This window comes from Myotis daubentonii, chromosome 2 (genome assembly GCF_963259705.1).
Source record: "Myotis daubentonii chromosome 2, mMyoDau2.1, whole genome shotgun sequence".
NCBI lineage: Eukaryota > Metazoa > Chordata > Mammalia > Chiroptera > Vespertilionidae > Myotis > Myotis daubentonii.
This window is the reverse complement of record NC_081841.1, coordinates 222,272,984-222,292,077: the sequence shown is the minus strand read 5'-3', so window position 1 is coordinate 222,292,077 and position 19,094 is coordinate 222,272,984. Positions and strand designations below refer to the sequence as shown.

General features: G+C 46.5%; 1 protein-coding gene across 1 annotated transcript; it reads left to right on the top strand.

Moving 5' to 3' along the window:
- Positions 1 to 10,167: 10,167 nt before the first annotated feature.
- On the top strand, positions 10,168 to 10,842 carry LOC132228790 (activated RNA polymerase II transcriptional coactivator p15-like). Its single transcript, XM_059685843.1, has one exon. It carries the CDS (start codon positions 10,212 to 10,214, stop codon positions 10,593 to 10,595), a length of 384 nt encoding a protein of 127 aa, XP_059541826.1. The 5' UTR covers positions 10,168 to 10,211; the 3' UTR covers positions 10,596 to 10,842.
- Positions 10,843 to 19,094: the final 8,252 nt, after the last annotated feature.

Below are 19,094 nucleotides of genomic sequence, written 5' to 3'. Positions count from 1 at the left end.
ACAGGAGGGGATGAAACAGAGCAGGTCTGGGCACAAGAAGTCGGGGGGGAGGTGCAGGGACAACATGGAGAGAAGGAAGAATGGAAGGGTTAGCGGGGTGACCTTTGTATGGGACAGGTGGGTTCTGGAGGTCCCGCCAGGTTGACAGTGAAGGACGAGTTCACCCTCAAGAAACAGGTGGCTTCTGGGTAGTGAGGTCCTCAGTGCTGGGCACCAGGAGCAGGTCAGGGCAGGTCGACCTCTTCTGCACCCATTGACCTTCTCCCACTCCTCCCCTTTCCAGCACTATTGTGTGTCATGGCTATGCACATCTGTATATATAAAACCCTTACATGCAAATAGACCAAAGGGTGGAACAACCGAACAACCAGTTGCTATGACATGTGCTGATCAACAGTGCAAGAAGAACCTAGCGGGTGTAGGCTGCGATGGGATGGTGGAGCAGGTGAGTGCAGCCCCAATGAAGGTGGGGCACCAGTCACTGTCATCGGGTGAGCCTCTGGTGGATACTGAAAATTCTCTGCACTGCTCGCCGTGGTCCTGCCCTGCACTCACACCTGCTGCCGGCACAGGCCCTGCTCCCACCTATTGATAGCTGGAGCTGCCACGCCCACCTGCTGCCAGTGCCCAGCTGGCACCTATTGCCCATCAGGGCTTCTCCACCTCCCCCTGCTCCTGAGGGGCTATCTAGGCAGCAGCCACCACTGGCACTCGCTGACTGCACCAGCCTCGCTCCCACCGACTGCATAGGGCTGGGCCCTATCAGTCCCGCCATCAGCAGGTGTGAGTGGGGTCTAGTCATCAGCTTGTGGGAGTGGGAATGGTGGAAGTTGGGCTGCCAGCCGACAGGGGCCAGAGGCTCCTGTGGGAGGTGTAGGGTAAGGACGTAGAGGATCGTCCAAGACGGCCCCTGTGCCCACCACAGCCTTGATGCTCACAGTTCCCTTCTAGGTGCACGCATTTCATGCACTGGGTCCCTAGTATGCATATAAGTTCTTTGGTTAAACTCTTACAACAGACAATTTTCAGTCTAAATGAAGAAAAAGATCAGCAGGGCCTGGAGACTCCCACCATAGTAGGAGGCAATCTAGGCCATTTTTTCCTGATTAAGGGGAGCTTACTTGGCAGTGCCTTCCTCCAGGCAGTCCTCCAGCTTTCTTTTAGCTCTCAGAGTCTCTGCTTCCAGAAAAAGCTAGACAGACTGGTTGCACCCCCTTCCTGTGTCACCCCCTCCTACACCTGGTCTCACCACCTCCAGCCAAGACAAGCCCACCTTCCTGGCCAGCACACACCTTTGTAGGTTCATCAGTTGAGGGGATTGATGTGTCCAGATGCGGGTTTTAGGACTGATGGGGAGACTTAGCACCGTTTTCTCTGAAGCAGGGATTCCGTCCTCAGCACTTTTCACATCAGGGATTGTAAAGCGACCCTGAGAGGAGTTTAGGTGAAGGGGGCAGGGTTGGAACCTGGGCACCAGGAGGTCTGGTCATGCTCGATGACCTGCATAATGAGTGGCAGGCGGACTGGAAAGGGGAGTCCTTCGGGGGTAATCAGGGGGCCATCTGGAGATAAGGTGAAGCTATGGGAACTGATGAGAATCAGGCACTGACTTAGGGCTGGAAAGTTCAAGCCTCCACGCTCCCAGGCTAGATACAGGAAGCGCAGAACCATGGCCTCCTGCCAGGACCTTCATCGCGTCCATAATTTTAGTAGCTTGTTCCTATGTCCTATTGTACATTATCTATCTTCGCTCCTTCCTCATCGCCCACTTTGACCAGGAAGTTTCTTTCAGAAACTTCACAGAATAAATCAAACATTTTAAAGTCCCGGTTGGCAGAGTGGCAATGCCTTACCTGGGCCCATGATGTTCCTCCGAGGGGAGACATGGGCTGGGGACATTCTTGCTCTCCATGAGTCCTGTAACCAGCTGAATATTTTAGGAGCCTTTAGGACAGGGCCAGCTGAGGCGTGATCGTTCTGTGTCCATGTCAGGAGCAGCCTCACTCCTGTCCAGTTAGATGTCAGCTCTCAGTTCGGGAGTTGGTGACGCAGGTGCTGCCAGGTGAGGCCTGGGAGCAAGCAGGCGGGCATTCAGTGAGAGGTGTTGCTATGGAAACAAAAGAGAATGATGAGTGCACATTGGATGATCCTGTAACCCCAGGGTCTAGTGGAGGAGGTTTCTGGATGCTGGCGGGGGCGCCCCTAGAGCGGGTGGAGTTAGTCAGTGACCCCATGCTCTCTCCTGGTCTGCAGACGGTGTCTCTGGTTACTCTGCCCCCTGAAGAAGGTCCATGAATGGGCTGTGGAGACATCTCTGAGGTTGAATCAAATTGTCTGACTTCCATTTGCCTGGCTTTGGGCAACAAGGCAGATTCAGTTCTCTGTGACCCCGGGCCCAAGGAAGGGAGAAAGATGAGCACTGGTTTGGAGACTCACAGCCAGATATTGGGGGGATGAGAGGAAGTCAGGGTGCAGTCCAGTCCAGGCAGAAACCAACCCTCAATAGGCACCTCTCTATTGGCGGGTCCCTGGGTGTGGTGTGGGCTTGCTCTCATCAGAGAGACTCCCTGAGAGCCTAATGCTCTCGGATTTGTTCCTCTGTCTCACTCAGCACACGTCCCAGAGCCCAGTGTGGGCCGGGAAGCGCTGTGAGGGGCGGTCAGCCCTGAGAGCCAAAACCTGCAGGTGGCCTGGGAGGTAACAAGGCCTGGTCCCCAGGGGAGATGGGGCCAGGAGGTGCTGCACAGGGTTCCCTTTGCTGCTGAGTGAGGTCAACAACCAGGTGTCACCAATCAACCCACCAGGTCACACAGAGTGAGACAGAGGAGCTGCCGGACACAGGGCAGAGGGTGTTCACGGGGAGCTTCTCTGTTCTAATGAGCATGCCCCATGTTGTCCTTAAATAGCCAGACACACCATTGAGTTGCTGGAAATTGTATTCTTTAAGGTGCCAGTGCCTTGGGATCCTCTGAGTATCGCCGGCTCCTTCTTCGTTGGCACCTTCATCCCAAGATGCCCACTGAGTGTGTAAAGACCCTCCTTTTGGGGATCTAGGGAGCAGGAGGGGAGGGGGTGGCTGTTCGTGGCCCCCTCACCGCACGCCTGTGCCTTCACGTGTGGGTCTGTGGGGAGCCCCACCTGCGGTTGGGAGGTGGTAGTGACATAGAAGCCATACCTCTGGGGAGAAGAGAGGCCTCTCTGCCTCCACGTGAGCCTCCGAGTGTCCCCACCCTGAGGGACCTGGCTGTGGTCTGGGCTGAGCCAGGAAGAGAACACGCCTCCCACCAGCCTGGCCCCAGTGAATTCCACATATGCTAGTGGTTGTGTCTTTCTGATTCACCTCGGACAAATCAAAGGGTCCCTTACCTCCTAGAACATAAGTGCCATTGGATGAGATTGACCTCACAGGGACAGAGAGACCAGAATCCCACCTAGTCTACACGTGTCTGTGTGACATGCAGGCAACAAGCAGCATGTGGCCCCAGCTGGTGTGGCTCAGTGGTTGAGCATTGACCTATAAACCAGGAGGTTGAGGTTCAATTTCCAGTCAGTGCACGTGCCTCTGTTGTAGGCTCAATACCCCATGTGGAGTGTGCAGGAGGCAGCTCATCAATGATTCTCATCATGGATTTTTCTATCTCTGTTCCCCTCTCCCTTCCTCTCTGAAATCAGTATCAACATATTTTTTAAACAAAAAAAAGAAAGAAAGGCTGGCGCTGGCCAATGAAGGAACAAGTTCCCTGCAGAGGCGAAGGTGAGAGAGAAGCCTTCCTGGTGAAACTGCTTCCACGGGTTCCATGAAACAGCTGCTCGGCTGTTCCCGGGAGGAGGGGACTCCGAGGCCGGCTTGCTGGCACCTGGCTTGCTGGTTGCTGTTGCCCAGGCCCCTTGTCATGACCCTCTGAGCCATTCCCACCCAGGGGCCTGGGCATGAGCCCCTTCTCCAGAACTTCTCCAGGACCTCATCAGAACTCCCAGCCTGGCAGGGATTGGGGGCATAGAGGAGGTGCCACCTCAGGGCTCCAGGTCAGAGCTCTCCCCCCTTAGCTGGACGATGATTGTGTCCACTGACTGGCAGACCCAGGTGAACCACAGGAGGGGCTGCTTGTGAGAATTTCCCTGATTTCGACACGCCCCGCAGATCAGTCCCTGAGGTTGCGCAACTCTCTCCCCTATAAATGGGGAGGCGCTGAGGCCTCTGGAATCTGTGGCTGTGCCTGCAAGCCGCCTCCTCCTCCTGCCCTCGCCCAGCCTGGCAGCCAGCATGAGGCTCCTCCACATCCTGCTGCTGCCTCTCTGCCTGCTCTTCGCCCAGGTGGGCCCAGGTGAGCTGGGGACCCTCGGGCACTGTGCCCAGGGCCGGGGACCAGGTGAAGGGAGCTGTGAGGACAGCTGCAGACACTGTGCCCTGTCCAGGCCCTCATTTTGTCAGACAGATATGACGGCTTTACTCCAGTTATGCCTCAGGGTGCCCATCTGGAAAGTGGGTAGGAAAGTTTCCTCATTCAGAGGTTTTAATGTTTGAGGTTGGAACCTGCTCAGTGTGGATTATTTCTTAAACAGACACGAGTATTTGTGGAACAGAGCACGTGTGTTCTGGTGACTGTGTGAAGCAGAGGAACCTTATTTGGGGACAAACTGGGTGCTCTGCACAGCTCTCTGGGCAGAAGGAAACCCCTCTTAGAGCCCTGCTGCTCATCATCACCTTTGGTTGGCGTCTGTGGGCACCAACCTCAGATGGAGGGCACAGGCCTCAGATGGAGGGCACAGGCCTTGGCATGAGCAGCCCCAGAGGTCAGTGGGAGTGAGGTTCCTGGGAGGGAACCCTATCTGCAATGCCCTGGGAAGGGCTGTGTGTCCTGCAGTCATGTTAGCTGTGAGCCAGGAGCCTGACGTGTCTTCATTGCATCCTCACAGGTGCTGGCCTCCTTGCGGGTATGACTGCTAGGGGTCCCAAGTGCCTCCGAGAGGGGGGCAGCTGCTATATCTCTTGCCCGGAACACACTAAGGAAATTGCAACGTGCTACAGAGGAGAGGCCAAGTGCTGCGGTTGAGCTGGAGCCTCAGGGGAGACAAAGCCACAGGAAGGTCTTGTAAGCATTATTTTCCAAGAAGAAAACCTTCTTTTAAAGCACAGCTCCTTTGGACCCACATGAACTCTGTGTCTCCTTTCTGAGGAGGTTAGGAAAGCGAGGTTAGAAGGGACATAGGCCAGGCTGCTCAGCCTGCAAGCTCAGGACGAGGATGGTGAGCAGGGCTGGGGACACATCACTACCTCCTCACTTCATTACCAAACCAGCATGCTTACAACTTGTTCCTGTGGCTTCAACCCATGAACCAGGAAGTCACTGTTTGATTTTCCGTCAGGGCACATGGCCAGTTTGTGGGCTAGATCCCTAGTAGGGCCCTGCAGGAGGCAGCCGATCAATGATTCTCTCTCATCATTGATGTTTCTATATCTCCTTCTCTGATATAAATAAAAATATACTTTAAAAAAGTATGACTTGCTAAGTAACATGTAGCTGTGGATAAACAGGCTGTTGGCTTCAAGCAATGATTTTCAACCTGTGTGGCTGCACGAATTCCTAAAACGTGCAATACTGACTCTGTAGCCAGGGGCACTGACCTCATTTCCCTTCGATTGTCCAGTAAAAATATAAAAACAACCAACACAGAAATAGCTGCCTGCTCTGCATGACTCAAAACTATGCCTACTTTTTGTCAGATTGGGCAAATATATATGTCTTGGTGTGCTGCAAAGGTTGAGTGGTGAGTGTGTGTGCCGTGAGATGGAAAAGGTTGCAAATCACTGGCCTAACGGACTGCAGGAGCCAATCTCAAAGGAAGCTGACTCCAGCCTGCAGGCGTTTTGGGTCCAGGGGATTTGATCACCTTGGAGGAAAGACAGAGCCTCCTGGACCTGGTCCCAGGCGGTTACCAGAGCAGACGGTGCTGACTGGCACCCAACACCCTCTGCATCCCCTGGTCTGCCTTCCTCTTCCTGCTCATACACCCTGCTGCCCTCAGATGTTAGGATGGTCCTTTTGCCCTGGCCGGTGGCTCAGCTGCTTGGAGCCTGGTCCTGCACACCTAAGGTTGTGGTCTGATTTCCAGGCAGGGCACATGCCTGGGTGGCAGTTCCCATTCCTGGTTAGATGCATATGGAAGGTGGCTGATTGAAGTTTCTCTCTTTTTTTCTCTAGAATCAATGGAAACATGTCCTGGGGTGAGGATTGAAAAACAAAAATGTAAAGGTGATCTCTGGGGTGACAGTCCCCCATCTTCTCAAGCTGCTGGGTCTTGAATAAAACTGCTTGCTCCATCACACCCTGTCCCTTGAGTACTGGCTTTCGAGCGGCAGACAGCTGAATCTGGGTTGGTGTCCCCAGGACATTGTTCTGTCAAATGTGAGGCCTCTGTGCCTGGAGGTTTGTTCACAAGGGACATCTCCTTCGCATTGGGATGTCTTTCCATGTCATTGGCTCAGTGTCAGTTGTGGTCAGATAGACATAATATAATCCGCTGATTTAACCGTCGTTAAATGTGCAGCACAGTGGCATTGAGGGCATTCATATTGTTACAGCCTTCATCACTGTCCATCTCCAGAACTTTCCATCTTCCAAAAAACAATTCTGTGCTTATTTAAACCCTCACGCCCTCTCGTCCGGTCCCTGGCAACCACCGTTCCACTTTCTGTCTCTGACTTTGATGACTCCAGGAACATCATCTATGTGGAATCCTACATCATTTGTGCTTCTGTGCCTGGCTTATTTCACTCTTCATGATTTCTCTTCATTGATCCGTGTTGTAGCACGGGTCATATCTTCCCTCTTTCCAAGGCTGAATAGTATTTCTAGACGGATAGGGGAGGCGCGGTCACACGGGAGCCTGGACCTCAGTCACAGATCACTTAGCTGACAAGACAGCAGGTCCTTTCAAGTGTCAACACTCCAATGCATAGCTTCCACAATGGGTCACTTCTCCTCCAGCACCTGCCCCATCGAGTCACCCTGACAGAACCCCTCCTGCACCCTGGCTGCTGCCTAGGCCACATTAACCCCTTCTGACTGGCTCAGAAACTGCTCTTTTTAAGGGACCTTTTCAGCACAGTGCCTGCACGAGGCCTGCACAGTTGCTTGGTGTCTGAGTAAAGTATATGGGGTGTTATCCAAGGTGCCCCTTCATATAATCTTAACCATGCAGGTGATTGGACATTAAGTAGTTGCTAGTGAAGAGACTACTGTAGACAAGCTAGGCAACATCATCTGACCTTATATTAATATAACTACTTGCCCAGGGCATGAAAGTTGTGCACATTAAAAGGGAACTAATTAGAGGAAATATTTTAATATTGCTATTTGCCCTTTCTGAATAATAGAAATGTCAGAGATAAAAGAAAATTAGTGAAGTGTGTATGAAAATCTTCCTCCTGTCAGAGTCTGGGGTGCACCCTGGGACCCAGAGTCAAGTCCCCGCCCACTGTCGTGGGCTTTGAAATTGTGCGAGGCCCTAGCTGGTTTAGCTCAGTGGAAAGAGCATCAGCCTGCAGACTGAAGGGTCCCAGGTTCAGTTCTGGTCAAGGGAATATGCCTGTGTTGCGGGCTTGATCTCCAGTAGGAGACATGCAAAAGGCAGCCAATCAATGATTCTGTCTTATCATTGATGTTTTTATCTCTTTTCCCCTCTCCCTTCCTCTCTGAAATTAATAAAGATATATATTTTTATTTTTTAAATAAATCTTTATTGTTCAGATTTTTGCAGTTGTTCCCCTTTTCCCCCCATAGGTCCCCTCCACCCAGTTCCCACCCCACCCTCTGCCCTTACCCCCGCCCCCCACTGTCCTCAGCCATAGGTATACACTTTTTGTTGCCTGGTCAAAGGTCATACACATGGAAAATGTAGGTATTTCCATCTGCAACGTGTCTCTGTGTTCAGAAAGGTCTCTTGCGACTTGTTCACGCTCTACTCAGAAAGGGTATGGAGCCACGAAATGGCTTTTTAAAATAATGTGTCCTCTTATGTTTAAAATGGGGATTTCACTACCTGTTGAGTGTGTTTCCTTCATCGTCCTGCGTGGTTCAGGGTTCGGGGTCTGGAAGAGGAGCCAACCACAAATGAAAGAGAAAAGACACGAGATAATTTGGAAATATTGGGGGACCAGGTGGGCAAGTCCAACTCAAGAAGAAGGGCTTCCACTGGTGCTCAGGCTGCACTAACCTTTTATTGATCTGGGATACACCCATAGCATAGCCCTTAGGCAGGCAAGTTCCAGTAACACACAGACTAGCTCATCAGCAGACAATTTCCAGTAATAGGCAGAATATCTAATCAACAATAATCAACAAGGATTTACATGAGTGTCTAAGGAATTAAGTAAATTAAGGTGGGGAGGATGCTTCAGCTACCATTATCTAGATTAACTGGGTGGTTCACAGCTCCGACCTTTGCTAGGGCTTCAAAGGTCACCAGCTTTTGGGGCTCTCTACTCTTCTCTGCTAGTGAAGACGATAGGTGGTCTCCGACATCTCCCTCTTCTTTTTTCCTTAAAAAAATCTTGTATCTGCAGACCAGAAATATAAGGACAAAAAATGTTTAAGTCCCAATTTTAATGTCCAGCAGTTCTGAGTCCAAGTTTCAATGTCCGACAGTTCATGTGTACATGCCAGCAATGATATGCTGGTTCTGGATAGTGGACAAATGGTGGCAATGCAGGTCCGACCCTCTCTGGTTTGGTCCTGGGCCACCTGCAGCGACGCACAGCTAACTGCTAGCATGGCAAGGCATCTTCACCATCTCCATCTCTGAACTGTCTCTCCTGTCTTTGTAGCTGAAGCAATCTGGTCAGTTTCTCTCGGGGATCTGTTGTTGCAGGAATCCACATGGTCTTGGAGTTGTTCTCTGAAAATATACAAACATATTCTCAACCAAAGGTTAATTTGCCCAAATGATTTTCCTTTGGCTTATTTTTACACCACGTATGTTTTTCATGGGTGTCTCGCTGTTAGCATTATAAATGAAAAATTTTATCTACATGTAATTTAGTTACAGGATCTATTTCCTTACATGGTATTTTTCCACTATATTTTTCCACTATCCCCCCTTTTTTATTTAATTATAAGGAGGCTTTTGGAAAATTTTTATAATGCAGTCTATATAACTTTAAATTTTTAATTTTTTGCACAAAAATATGACTGCTTTAAGTTCATTGCATGTTAAGCAATTTTACCATGAAATGAAAATTTTGGTTAATACTTCTTGAATAATTACTTATTTCAAATTAGCCAAATTTAATTAATCTGAAAACTTGACTACTATTTTACTGTCAAATTTAATATTCTAACAACAATCTTAATTTACACTGTAAATATTAATGGAAAGGATTATTTTGCACCCTTGAGAAGGCCCTGAGCATTCCTGGTGTTAAACTGGATTTAGATATAGGGTCTGTTAGCCAAGTCTCTGTTATCTGGGTCCCGATCTGGGCTGGGCATGGGAAGCGAGAAGCAGCCATGGGGGCAGGAGACTTCCCTCAGAAGAGGAGAGTGTTCAAGCCCCTGCATAATTGGGAGGGTGAGGATCTGTGCCCCACCTCTGTTGACCCCCCAAGTTCTTTTCTGCTGGCCCCTCTGCGACTGTGCCTGTCTTAGGTCATTCCTCCCTGAGGAATCTTACCCATCTTTGGCTAACCAGCCATCCTCCGGGGCCAAGCAGGGTGATGTGAGATTCAGTTCTGTCTCCTTGTTAGCCTATGCCCCTGTGGCCTCCACGCCCAGCAACTGCCTTTGGATCCCCTCACCTGCTGGCGGGGCCCTGGCATTGATCATGTGGACCCCAGGTTTCTTCTCCAGAGAGGGCCCAGCTCAGGCCATTGGGCGAGAGACAGATCCATGGTACCAGCCACCATGACCTCGGCTTGAACGGAGAACTCAGGCAACAGCTGTAGGCAATTGGATTGTGAGAAGTGGGAATCCTCTTGGCAAAAAGGTCAAGAGAGGTCAATACAGAATGCTTAAGTGCCTTCCCAGGGGGCCTTCCACACAGTGGAAGAGAATAAATCCTTTCATGTCCTTATTAAATTGCTGCCAAACATTCAAAGAATTAATTTCTAAGTTTGTTTCGGATAGATGCACAATATACTGTTGTAAAGCATAAAAAATTATAGAGTGGCGAGGAGCGAGCGAGCAGGGCAGGTCGGCGGCAGCGGCGCAGCAATGCCTAAATCAAAGGAACTTGTTTCTTCAAGCTCTTCTGGCAGCGATTCTGACAGTGAAGTTGACAAAAAGTTAAAGAGGAAAAAGCAAGTTGCTTCAGAAAAGCCTGTAAAGAAGCAAAAGACTGGTGAGACTTCAAGAGCCCTGTCGTCTTCTAAACAGAGCAGCAGCAGCAGGGATGACAACATGTTCCAGATTGGGAAAATGAGGTACGTCAGCGTACGGGACTTTAAAGGAAAAGTCCTAATTGATATTAGAGAATATTGGATGGATCAAGAAGGTGAAACGAAACCAGGAAGAAAAGGTATTTCCTTAAACCCTGAGCAATGGAGCCAGCTGAAGGAACAGATTTCTGACATTGACGATGCAGTGAGAAAACTGTAAAATCTGAGCCATATAAACCTGTACTGTCCTAGTTGTTTTAACCTGTCTTTTTACATTGGCTTTGTTTTTTAAATGTTGTTTTCCAGGCTATTGTATATTTGGATTGCAGAACAATTTGTAAGAATACTTTTTTTTTTAATGTGCATTATTAAAAATGTTCTGAGTGAAGCTAATTGTCAACTTTATTAAGGGGGTTGCTTTGTGCCCACCACCTAGTGTAAAATAAAATCAAGTAATACAATCTTAACTGTTGTGGCCTTCTTTGATCAGAAGAATTGGTACTATTTAAGGCCAAAAGCTAACAGTTTATAGACCTTCTAATTTCAATGTGGCTTTTACATTCAAAAGGATTTATATTGTATTGAATTTATAAACTTGATCTGTGAAATCCATAGTTGATTCTTCTAAACAAATGTCTAGACTGATTTTCAACCCCACTGATACTTCACTTCCCTTTTTATCTTTACTTCATTTTCCTTCTATAACTTGTCATGTTCAGTGTTCATTTTACTTTTTGCTTTTTCTTGAATATATTCTGCTAATCTGGAAAGTCAGTGAAACTGTCTAAATGTTAGTTATCTCAATAAGGTACTTGTAACGAAAATATTATATGAGAACTACAGTCACTAATTCTACTGTATTAAATATTAGGAGACATAGTTTGATAAACAATATGGCTTGTGTGAAAGCTCTGAGCAAGTAAGTGTATGTCATGACCTGTAGCGTTCTGTGTAGTAGTTATCTTATTGCTTAGTCTGCAGGAAATAATGACTTAGATGTCTGATTTGCTTTCTCTCATTAAACATGTTCACCGTAGGATGATGTCTATAGAATCAGATATTGTTAAATTAGCCTAGGATTTAATAAAAGTTGTGCAAGTTTCCTGGCCTAAAAAAAAAAATTATTAATGAAACTTGTAGAATAATAGCATGTAAGAATATTCTTTGCTTTAGGCCATGGCAATTTAATTTTAAACTGACTGTCTCAAGGTTTGGAATGAGGAACCTGGTTTGTAAAAAAGGCAATTTACAGAAGCAGAGACAGCATGCTATCTAAATGACAGTTTTGGGTAAACACATTATCTAGAGTCCTTGGGTAACCTGGGTTAAACTTAGGCATGTTATCTAAATTACAGTTTTGGGTCTAGAACCCTTGGGTGACCTGGGTTAAACTTAGGCACTTTATCTAAATTACAGTTTTGGGTCTAGAGCCGTTGGGTAACCTGGGTTAAACTTAGGCATGTTATCTAGATTACAGTTTTGGGTCTTCGGAACTCTGAGTCAACAGGGACATGTTAACTGGAGCCCTCTGACCTTGGGATAACTGTGCTGTCCTTCCCAGGTAAAGTTAAATGCTTTTCTAAGACCAGTATGAAACTATAGTTTTTACCCGAAATAATTGTTACCATACTTCACTTTACCATGCCCCAGGTGGTCTCTGGGGTGTTTGTTGTCCGGCTTGTCCTCCTCCTGCTCCTCATCTTCAGTGGACTGCTTGGAGTCGCTGCTCTCTGTGGCTGAGGTAGTTGATTTTCTGCAGCTGCATGGTGTGGCTCCAGGCGCAAGGTCCTCAGTCTGGTTAGTTTCTCTCTTGGATCTCTGATGCAGTTTAATATTTCTAACAGGAATCCACACAGGTTTGGAAAAATTCTCTGGAATATACAAGCGTACCCTCTGCCAAAAGTTTATAATGGGTCAGGTCGCTTCCATAAACCCGATTCCAGATCCTTCCATTTAACTAGAACATTTTCTTTTGTTTTATTCTGACACCAATGTAGCTCCATAGGTGTCTTTCCATCAGCATCACAAGTGAAAAAATTTAAAGTAATTAAGGCTTGGTGCAGCCTACCCAAAGGTGATTTCTCCATCATCCCTCCTTTTTGTTTTTCAAGTTGGGATTATAGCCACTGATGCTGTCACTCAATAATGGCCTGTCCTTGGGAATTATATGGTATTCCTGTAATGTGCTGAATTTTCCACCTTTTACAAAATTCCTGGAATTGACAGCTTGTGTAACAGGCCCATTATCAGTTTTAATAATTTTTGGAATTCCTATGATGGCAAAAGCTGCTAGGCAATGATTAATAACCTGTTTTGCCGTTTCTCCTGTAGATGCAGTAGCCCATAGGACTTTTGAAAAGGTATCTACAGAGACATGTAATGCCCCAAGACGTCCAAAAGGAGTACAATGTGTCACATCCATTTGCCCGATATGGTTCCTTAGCAAACCTCTAGGGTTGACTCCTGTGTTAGGCCCTTGAGGTAGGTGTAACATGCAAGTGGGACATTCCTTGAAAATCTGTTTTGCTTTCTGTCGAGAGATTGAGAATTGTTTGGACAACATTTTAGCAGGCTGATGTAAAAGCTGATGAGACTCCGAGGCCTCTTTTAATAAAGCAACCAATTGATCAGCATGTGCATTTCCCTTAGTTAATGGGTCAGGAAATATACTGTGAGCCTTGATATGAGTGATATAAAAAGGGTATTGTCTCTGCTGCACAATCTGCTGGACTTGTTGAAATAGTAAGAATAAACTTTGGTCACTAAGCTATTTCAGCCAGGCAGTTTCAATTCTACTTACTAGGCCCAAAGCATAAGAGGAATCAGAAATTATGTTAACAGGCTCTTGGAAATCTAGCAATGCAGCCTTAATAGCTTCTAACTCAATTCTTTGCACAGAAGTATGACTGGTCAGTATGACTCAGTCAGAATTCATTGTATGATAGGCAGCTTTCCCCTTAGATGACTCATCAGTATAAAACAGTTAAAGCTCCAGGAATTGGTTCCTGCCTAGTATTTTTTGGTATAATGATGGAGGTCTTATATAAAAATTGTAGTAGTTTATCTTTTAATAGGTGACAGCTAAGTTCCCCTGAATATCCACTTAGTCCAATTTGCCAATTTAAGTCAGTTTGAAATAACATTTATTCTTTTAACTTTACTTGTCCTATGTTATGGACAGTAAATGACATTAATTAAATTTCTGGTATTAGTCTTTGGGTAAATTTACATAAACTTTGTTTAAGGAGGCAAAACACAAATTATTTACTTTAGCTTATGAGGCCCAATATATTGATTTTTAATTATAGTTAGACATCTGAAGGAAACCTCTTTTTATTTCCTTCCAGACACTTTTCTTTCTCACACAAGCAACAAATGTAAGAAACATGGTTGCTTTTTGAGATTTTAACAAATACTGCCGCAAAGCCATATATTTCGAGTGATTTTTAATTTATGGTGACTGTAATTATTGTCAGATTTAGTATTTTAACAACAATCTGTAAATGTATCCCCTTTGGCTTATTTGCATATACAGAGGGATTATGGGAGGTTCCAGTAATCTTCCTAGAGTTTACTTGGATTCAAATATTATTTCAGCATATAAAGAATAAATAATACGTAAGATTTTAAAAGGAGGCACATGGCTTATTGCAAGCAGTGTGTTGAGCATTGAAAATAATTCATAAACTCCCAATCTGTGAAACACAAATACCTCGAGCATCACTGGAGACGCCCTCAAGGGGGATCCTGATTCTTGGCTGCCCATTGACCCTGAGGGGACACATGCTACCCCCTGACAGTGTCCTGTTTGAACTTGGCTCTGAATCTCTTCAAGTTTCTGAAGCAGATGACTTAGAAACCCATGTGACCTGTTCCTTGCTCTTGATTAGACCAGGTGCATGGTCTCTCCTGATTGGCTAATTCAAAGAGAGGGGTTGGCCTTTGCTGTTTCAAGATGGCGGTCCCCAGGGAAGCAGCAAGCCATGTGGCCATCATGGCGGCTGTCAAGTCAGGCAGCCCAAAGTGGTGGCTGTCTACACTGTTCTCTCCAATTAAATTTACACTGGTTTTTGTATTAAAAATTTCAGTGGAGATCACAGAGTTAATCCTCTTTTTTAATCAGACCAATAAGCAACATATTTTGAATTCTAATTATTTCAGAGAAAACAAAAATTATTTTCTCAAAAATAAATTTCTACACTTTAGGCATTTAGCTACCACAACTACACAATTTCTCCCAATTCAATCTGAACCTTAAACTTTTAGCTGGCAAGTCAAATATTTAGCATTTCTCAATCAGTATCATTTTTAAGAATAAACTTCAAAAATGCAAGACATAATCAACCAACAGATTCAATTCTGTCCCCTAGATTTCGTACGATGCACACTCAGATCAATATTTCAGCATTCTGTCACTTCAAGATACCTAGGTATAAGTTTTTATCATTTGATTCCATAAACTCCAAGGTCCCAAGTTCTCAGCGGCTCTGGAAAACCACACCTGATGCTGGCAAGGCAGGCCTGGCCCAGCCCTTTGTTAACGTAAAAAAAACCATTGAAACCTGTAAAGAATTTTTGTGAGTTTATTTGAGCCAAACTGTCGACATATGCCGGGAAGCAGAACCTCAATGAATTGAGATAGTGCTCCGGAGAATGGCAAGGTTACATCCGTATTTATACATGAAATTCATTGGTGACAGATTTAAGGAGGTGGGATTAAGCGAAGCAGGGAAACCCCTGTGATAGGATAAAAAGTAAAATGATGGACACATACTTAGGTGGGTGCAGGATCAATCAACATGATAATGAAGGAATTTGTAGTATCTGCCCTGGCGCCCAGAACATTTGGTTATGCCCCAGGGGTTCCAGAAAAAGGGAAGTTACAAGTTACCCAGACACTTCAAAGGAATGTTATCTTAGAGGCAAAAAGGCAAATGGGCTCAGTAAGGATCAAAGTTGATCTTGTCAGTGAAGATACCAGCCTAGGACATAACTGCCCACCATAACTGCTTTTAGTCAAAGTTTAATTTCAGACCATCCTTTGTGGTTATTTTAGGTCCCTGAGTCTGCTAGGCTGCCACGCAGGCCTTCCCTGAGCTTGTCAGGTCAGCGTGTGGCCCCTTTCGTCCACACCTTGATGTTAAAATGGCCATGATTTTTCTCTGGGGAAAGTCAAGAAACAAACTTATAGCTACATTGTTTCCTGCTGGTTGCTTGCTGGTGGGAAATTTCAAAATTGGCCACCGGATTGCAGCTTCGGGGCGGGGTGGGGGGGGGGGGGGTTGCGGGGGACTGTTTTCCCTGGCAAAACAAGTTTGGTCTAACCTGGTCCATTCAGATGTAAATTGACCACATTCTTTCTTTAAGAATTTGCTAGGGGCTGAAAGCAACTAGCCCAGCCATGGGCAAACTACGGCCCGCGGGCTGGATCCGGCCCTTTTGAAATGAATAAAAATAAAAAAAAAAAGACTGTACCCTTTTTATGTAATGATGTTTACTTTGAATTTATATTAGTTCACACAAACACTCCATCCATGCTTTTGTTCCGGCCCTCTGGTCCAGTTTAAGAACCCATTGTGGCCCTTGAGTCAAAAAGTTTGCCCACTCCTGAACTAGCCCCTACCTCCACTAGAAAGGTTTGACTATCCTTTTAAATTAACAAAGGGCCAGTTTTTTACCTGGCTACTTAGATTTTTATAATTAATATATTTCATTATTTTTTTAAAAAAAGAGATTCAAATCCAATTATTATTTTAAGGCATTTACTTTAGCAAATTTTTGTAACAGAAAATTTTACTGAATTTTCTTTTAGAGGTCTTAAAGTTAACTTTGGAACAGATTTCATTAACATTTCAAAAATCACTTTATTATGGAAAAAATACCAATCTTGTTGCTAGAACCAGCCAGCATTTCTTCCCTGGGTCAAATTCGCCATTTTTCTTAGGAAATAATCAGTCTTGTGTTTTATTCTGTACATTTGTAAAGAGACTCCAGCTCAAAACTCTATCTAATGTCCAAAATCAGAAGATGCGCGCGTTAGTTCTAAGCCAGTTTTTCTCTTTACACGTGCACAGAAATCCCAGATGCATTTTTAAATTTTGTATAACTTTTCAATTATGAGAAGGAGATTTTAAATTAGAATACTTGGGGAGGAGGTGTCCATGTTGGTTCGCCATGTGATCCCTCATTCCCTTCCCACATCCTGCTTTGGGGGAAGTTTCAGCAAATGACTCAGATGGCATATTTTTCCCAAAGTCATGCGTAATAGAAAAAGACATTTTAAATTTTTTCCTATTTCGCTTTCCAAAGTTATTGCTAACATCCAAGGTTATCTTAGCCTAAGTTTGGTTGTCATAAGATGTTCTCTGGTAATTTTTAAATAAAACATTAAGTAATCTCATTGTGGAAGAGCTTATAGCTCTGCCCTCTCCTGTCACCTTTGAATCTCTCCACATCAGAGGTGGATTCAGCAGCAGGGTTTCATTTCTTATTACAGATTTTAGTTCCAAGTACAAATTAAGATTTTAATTTGGACAAGAAACCACATTGAGGTGACCATGGCACTCTTTTTCAGCCTGATTAAAAGGAGTACCTTTTAATATCCCGATTTCTTTATAATTTGGCCTTTTTGCACAGGTGATTCTATTAACAGAGAATTAAACATTTCAGGATTAGGACATGGAGGTGGAGGGTGCCATGAAGGCCATTCCTCCCATTTTACTTTAGGAACAGAGGGTGCAAGGGGAGGAGATCTATCCTCCTTGACCTCTCCTAAAGGCTCTAGCAAATGAAATACCGTTTTCCACAAGGGGAAACAACTTGAGGGCAAGTTTTTTCCTGCTGCTGACCTTATTTTTCAAGTTATGATTAACTTTTTGGCAAACTTTTAAGATCTAATGTACCTTTTTCAAGAAAACAAGGGTTATGTTCTATAATAACATGCAAAAACTGTAAGAGATTACCTTCTAAAATTTTAACTCCTTAAGCATGCAAATCAAAAGTCTATAATAAAGTTTCTTACTTTTTAAAGCCAAATCTACTTTTTTAAAGCCGAATCCTGCCCTGTTAGCCTGGTTAAGAAAATGTTCCCACACTGCCTACAGCTCCAGACTACTGTAGCTGATTGTGGCCTTTTGTGTGCAGTGAAATATCCCCCCCCCCCACCTTTTTAGGTGAACTTTCCTACCTTTACGGTGAATTCTTTGTTCCTCCCCTTGCTGCTGAAACTGTTTTTTACCTTCACTTTCAGATTTCCCGTCGGGCACCAGATGTTGAGTGTGTTTCCCTCCACGCCCTGCGTGGTTCAGGGTTCAGGGTCTGGAAGAGGAGCCAACCACAAATGAAAGAGAAAAGACACGAGATAATTTGGAAATATTGGGGGACCAGGCAGGCAAGTCCAACTCAAGAAGAGGGACTTCCACTGGTGCTCAGGCTGCACTAACCTTTTATTGATCTGGGATACACCCATAGCATAGCCCTTAGGCAGGCAAGTTCCAGTAACACACAGACTAGCTCATCAGCAGACAATTTCCAGTAATAGGCAGAATATCTAATCAACAATAATCAACAAGGATTTACATGAGTTTCTAAGGAATTAAGTAAATTAAGGTGGGGAGGATGCTTCAGCTACCATTATCTAGATTAACTGGGTGGTTCACAGCTCCGACCTTTGCTAGGGCTTCAAAGGTCACCAGCTTTTGGGGTCTCTACTCTTCTCTGCTAGTGAAGATGATAGGTGGTCTCCAACAGCTACTAAAAGGGAGGAGAAAGCAACACTACACCTGCTCTCACCCCTCTCGCCCTTCTGGTGATAGTTGTACATGGGGCTGTGAGCTGGTTCACGGGCTGTCGATGAAGCCATCTGGGAGGCTCGCGCAGTTCTGCTAGCTTCCCAAGGGCCATCGCAGCCATGCAAGGGACATCGGAGCCTTACAGGGTCCATCGCACCCTCACAGGGGCTGTCGCAGCTTCACAGTGGACGTCGCAGCCTCAGGCAGCCTCACAGGGGCCGTCACAGCCTTGCAGGGGCCGTTGCAGCCTCACAGGGGCTGTCACAGCCTCGCAGGGGCCATCGCAGCCTCGCAGGGGCCGTCGCAGCTTTGCAGGGGCCGTCGCAGCCTTCAAGGGGCTGTCGCAGCCTCACACAGCCTCACTGGGGCCGTCGCAGCTTTGCAGGGGTTGTCGCAGCCTCGCAGGGGCCATTGCAACCTCACACAGCCTCACAAGGGCCGTCGCAGCCTTGCAGGGGACATTGGAGTCTCACAGGGTCTTTTGCAGCTTCACAGGAGCTGTTGCAGCCTCACAGGGGACATCACAGCCTTGCAGGGGACGTCGGAGCCTTGCAGGGTCCATCGCACCCTCACAGGGGCTGTCGCAGCTTCACAGTGGACGTCGCAGCCTCACGCAGCCTCACAGGGGCTGTCACAGCCTTGCAGGGGCCATCGCAACCTGGCAGGGGCCATCGCAGCCTTGCAGGGGACGTTGGAGCCTCGCAGGGTCTTATGCAGCTTTGCAGGAGCCATTGCAGCCTCACAGGGGCCATCACAGCCTTGCAGGGGCCATCGCAGCCTCACAGGGGTCGTTGCAGCCTCTCAGGGGCTGTTTCAGCCTCACACAGCCTCACAGGGGCCGTCGCAGCCTCCCAGGGGCCATCGCAGCCTCTCAGGGGCCTTCGCAGCCCAGCAGGGGCCGTCACAGCCTTACAGGGGCCGTCGGAGCC

Bases quoted from the DNA above. Each gene is read 5' to 3' on its own strand.
- LOC132228790 (XM_059685843.1), top strand. From the start codon at position 10,212: ATGCCTAAATCAAAGGAACTTGTTTCTTCAAGCTCTTCTGGCAGCGAT.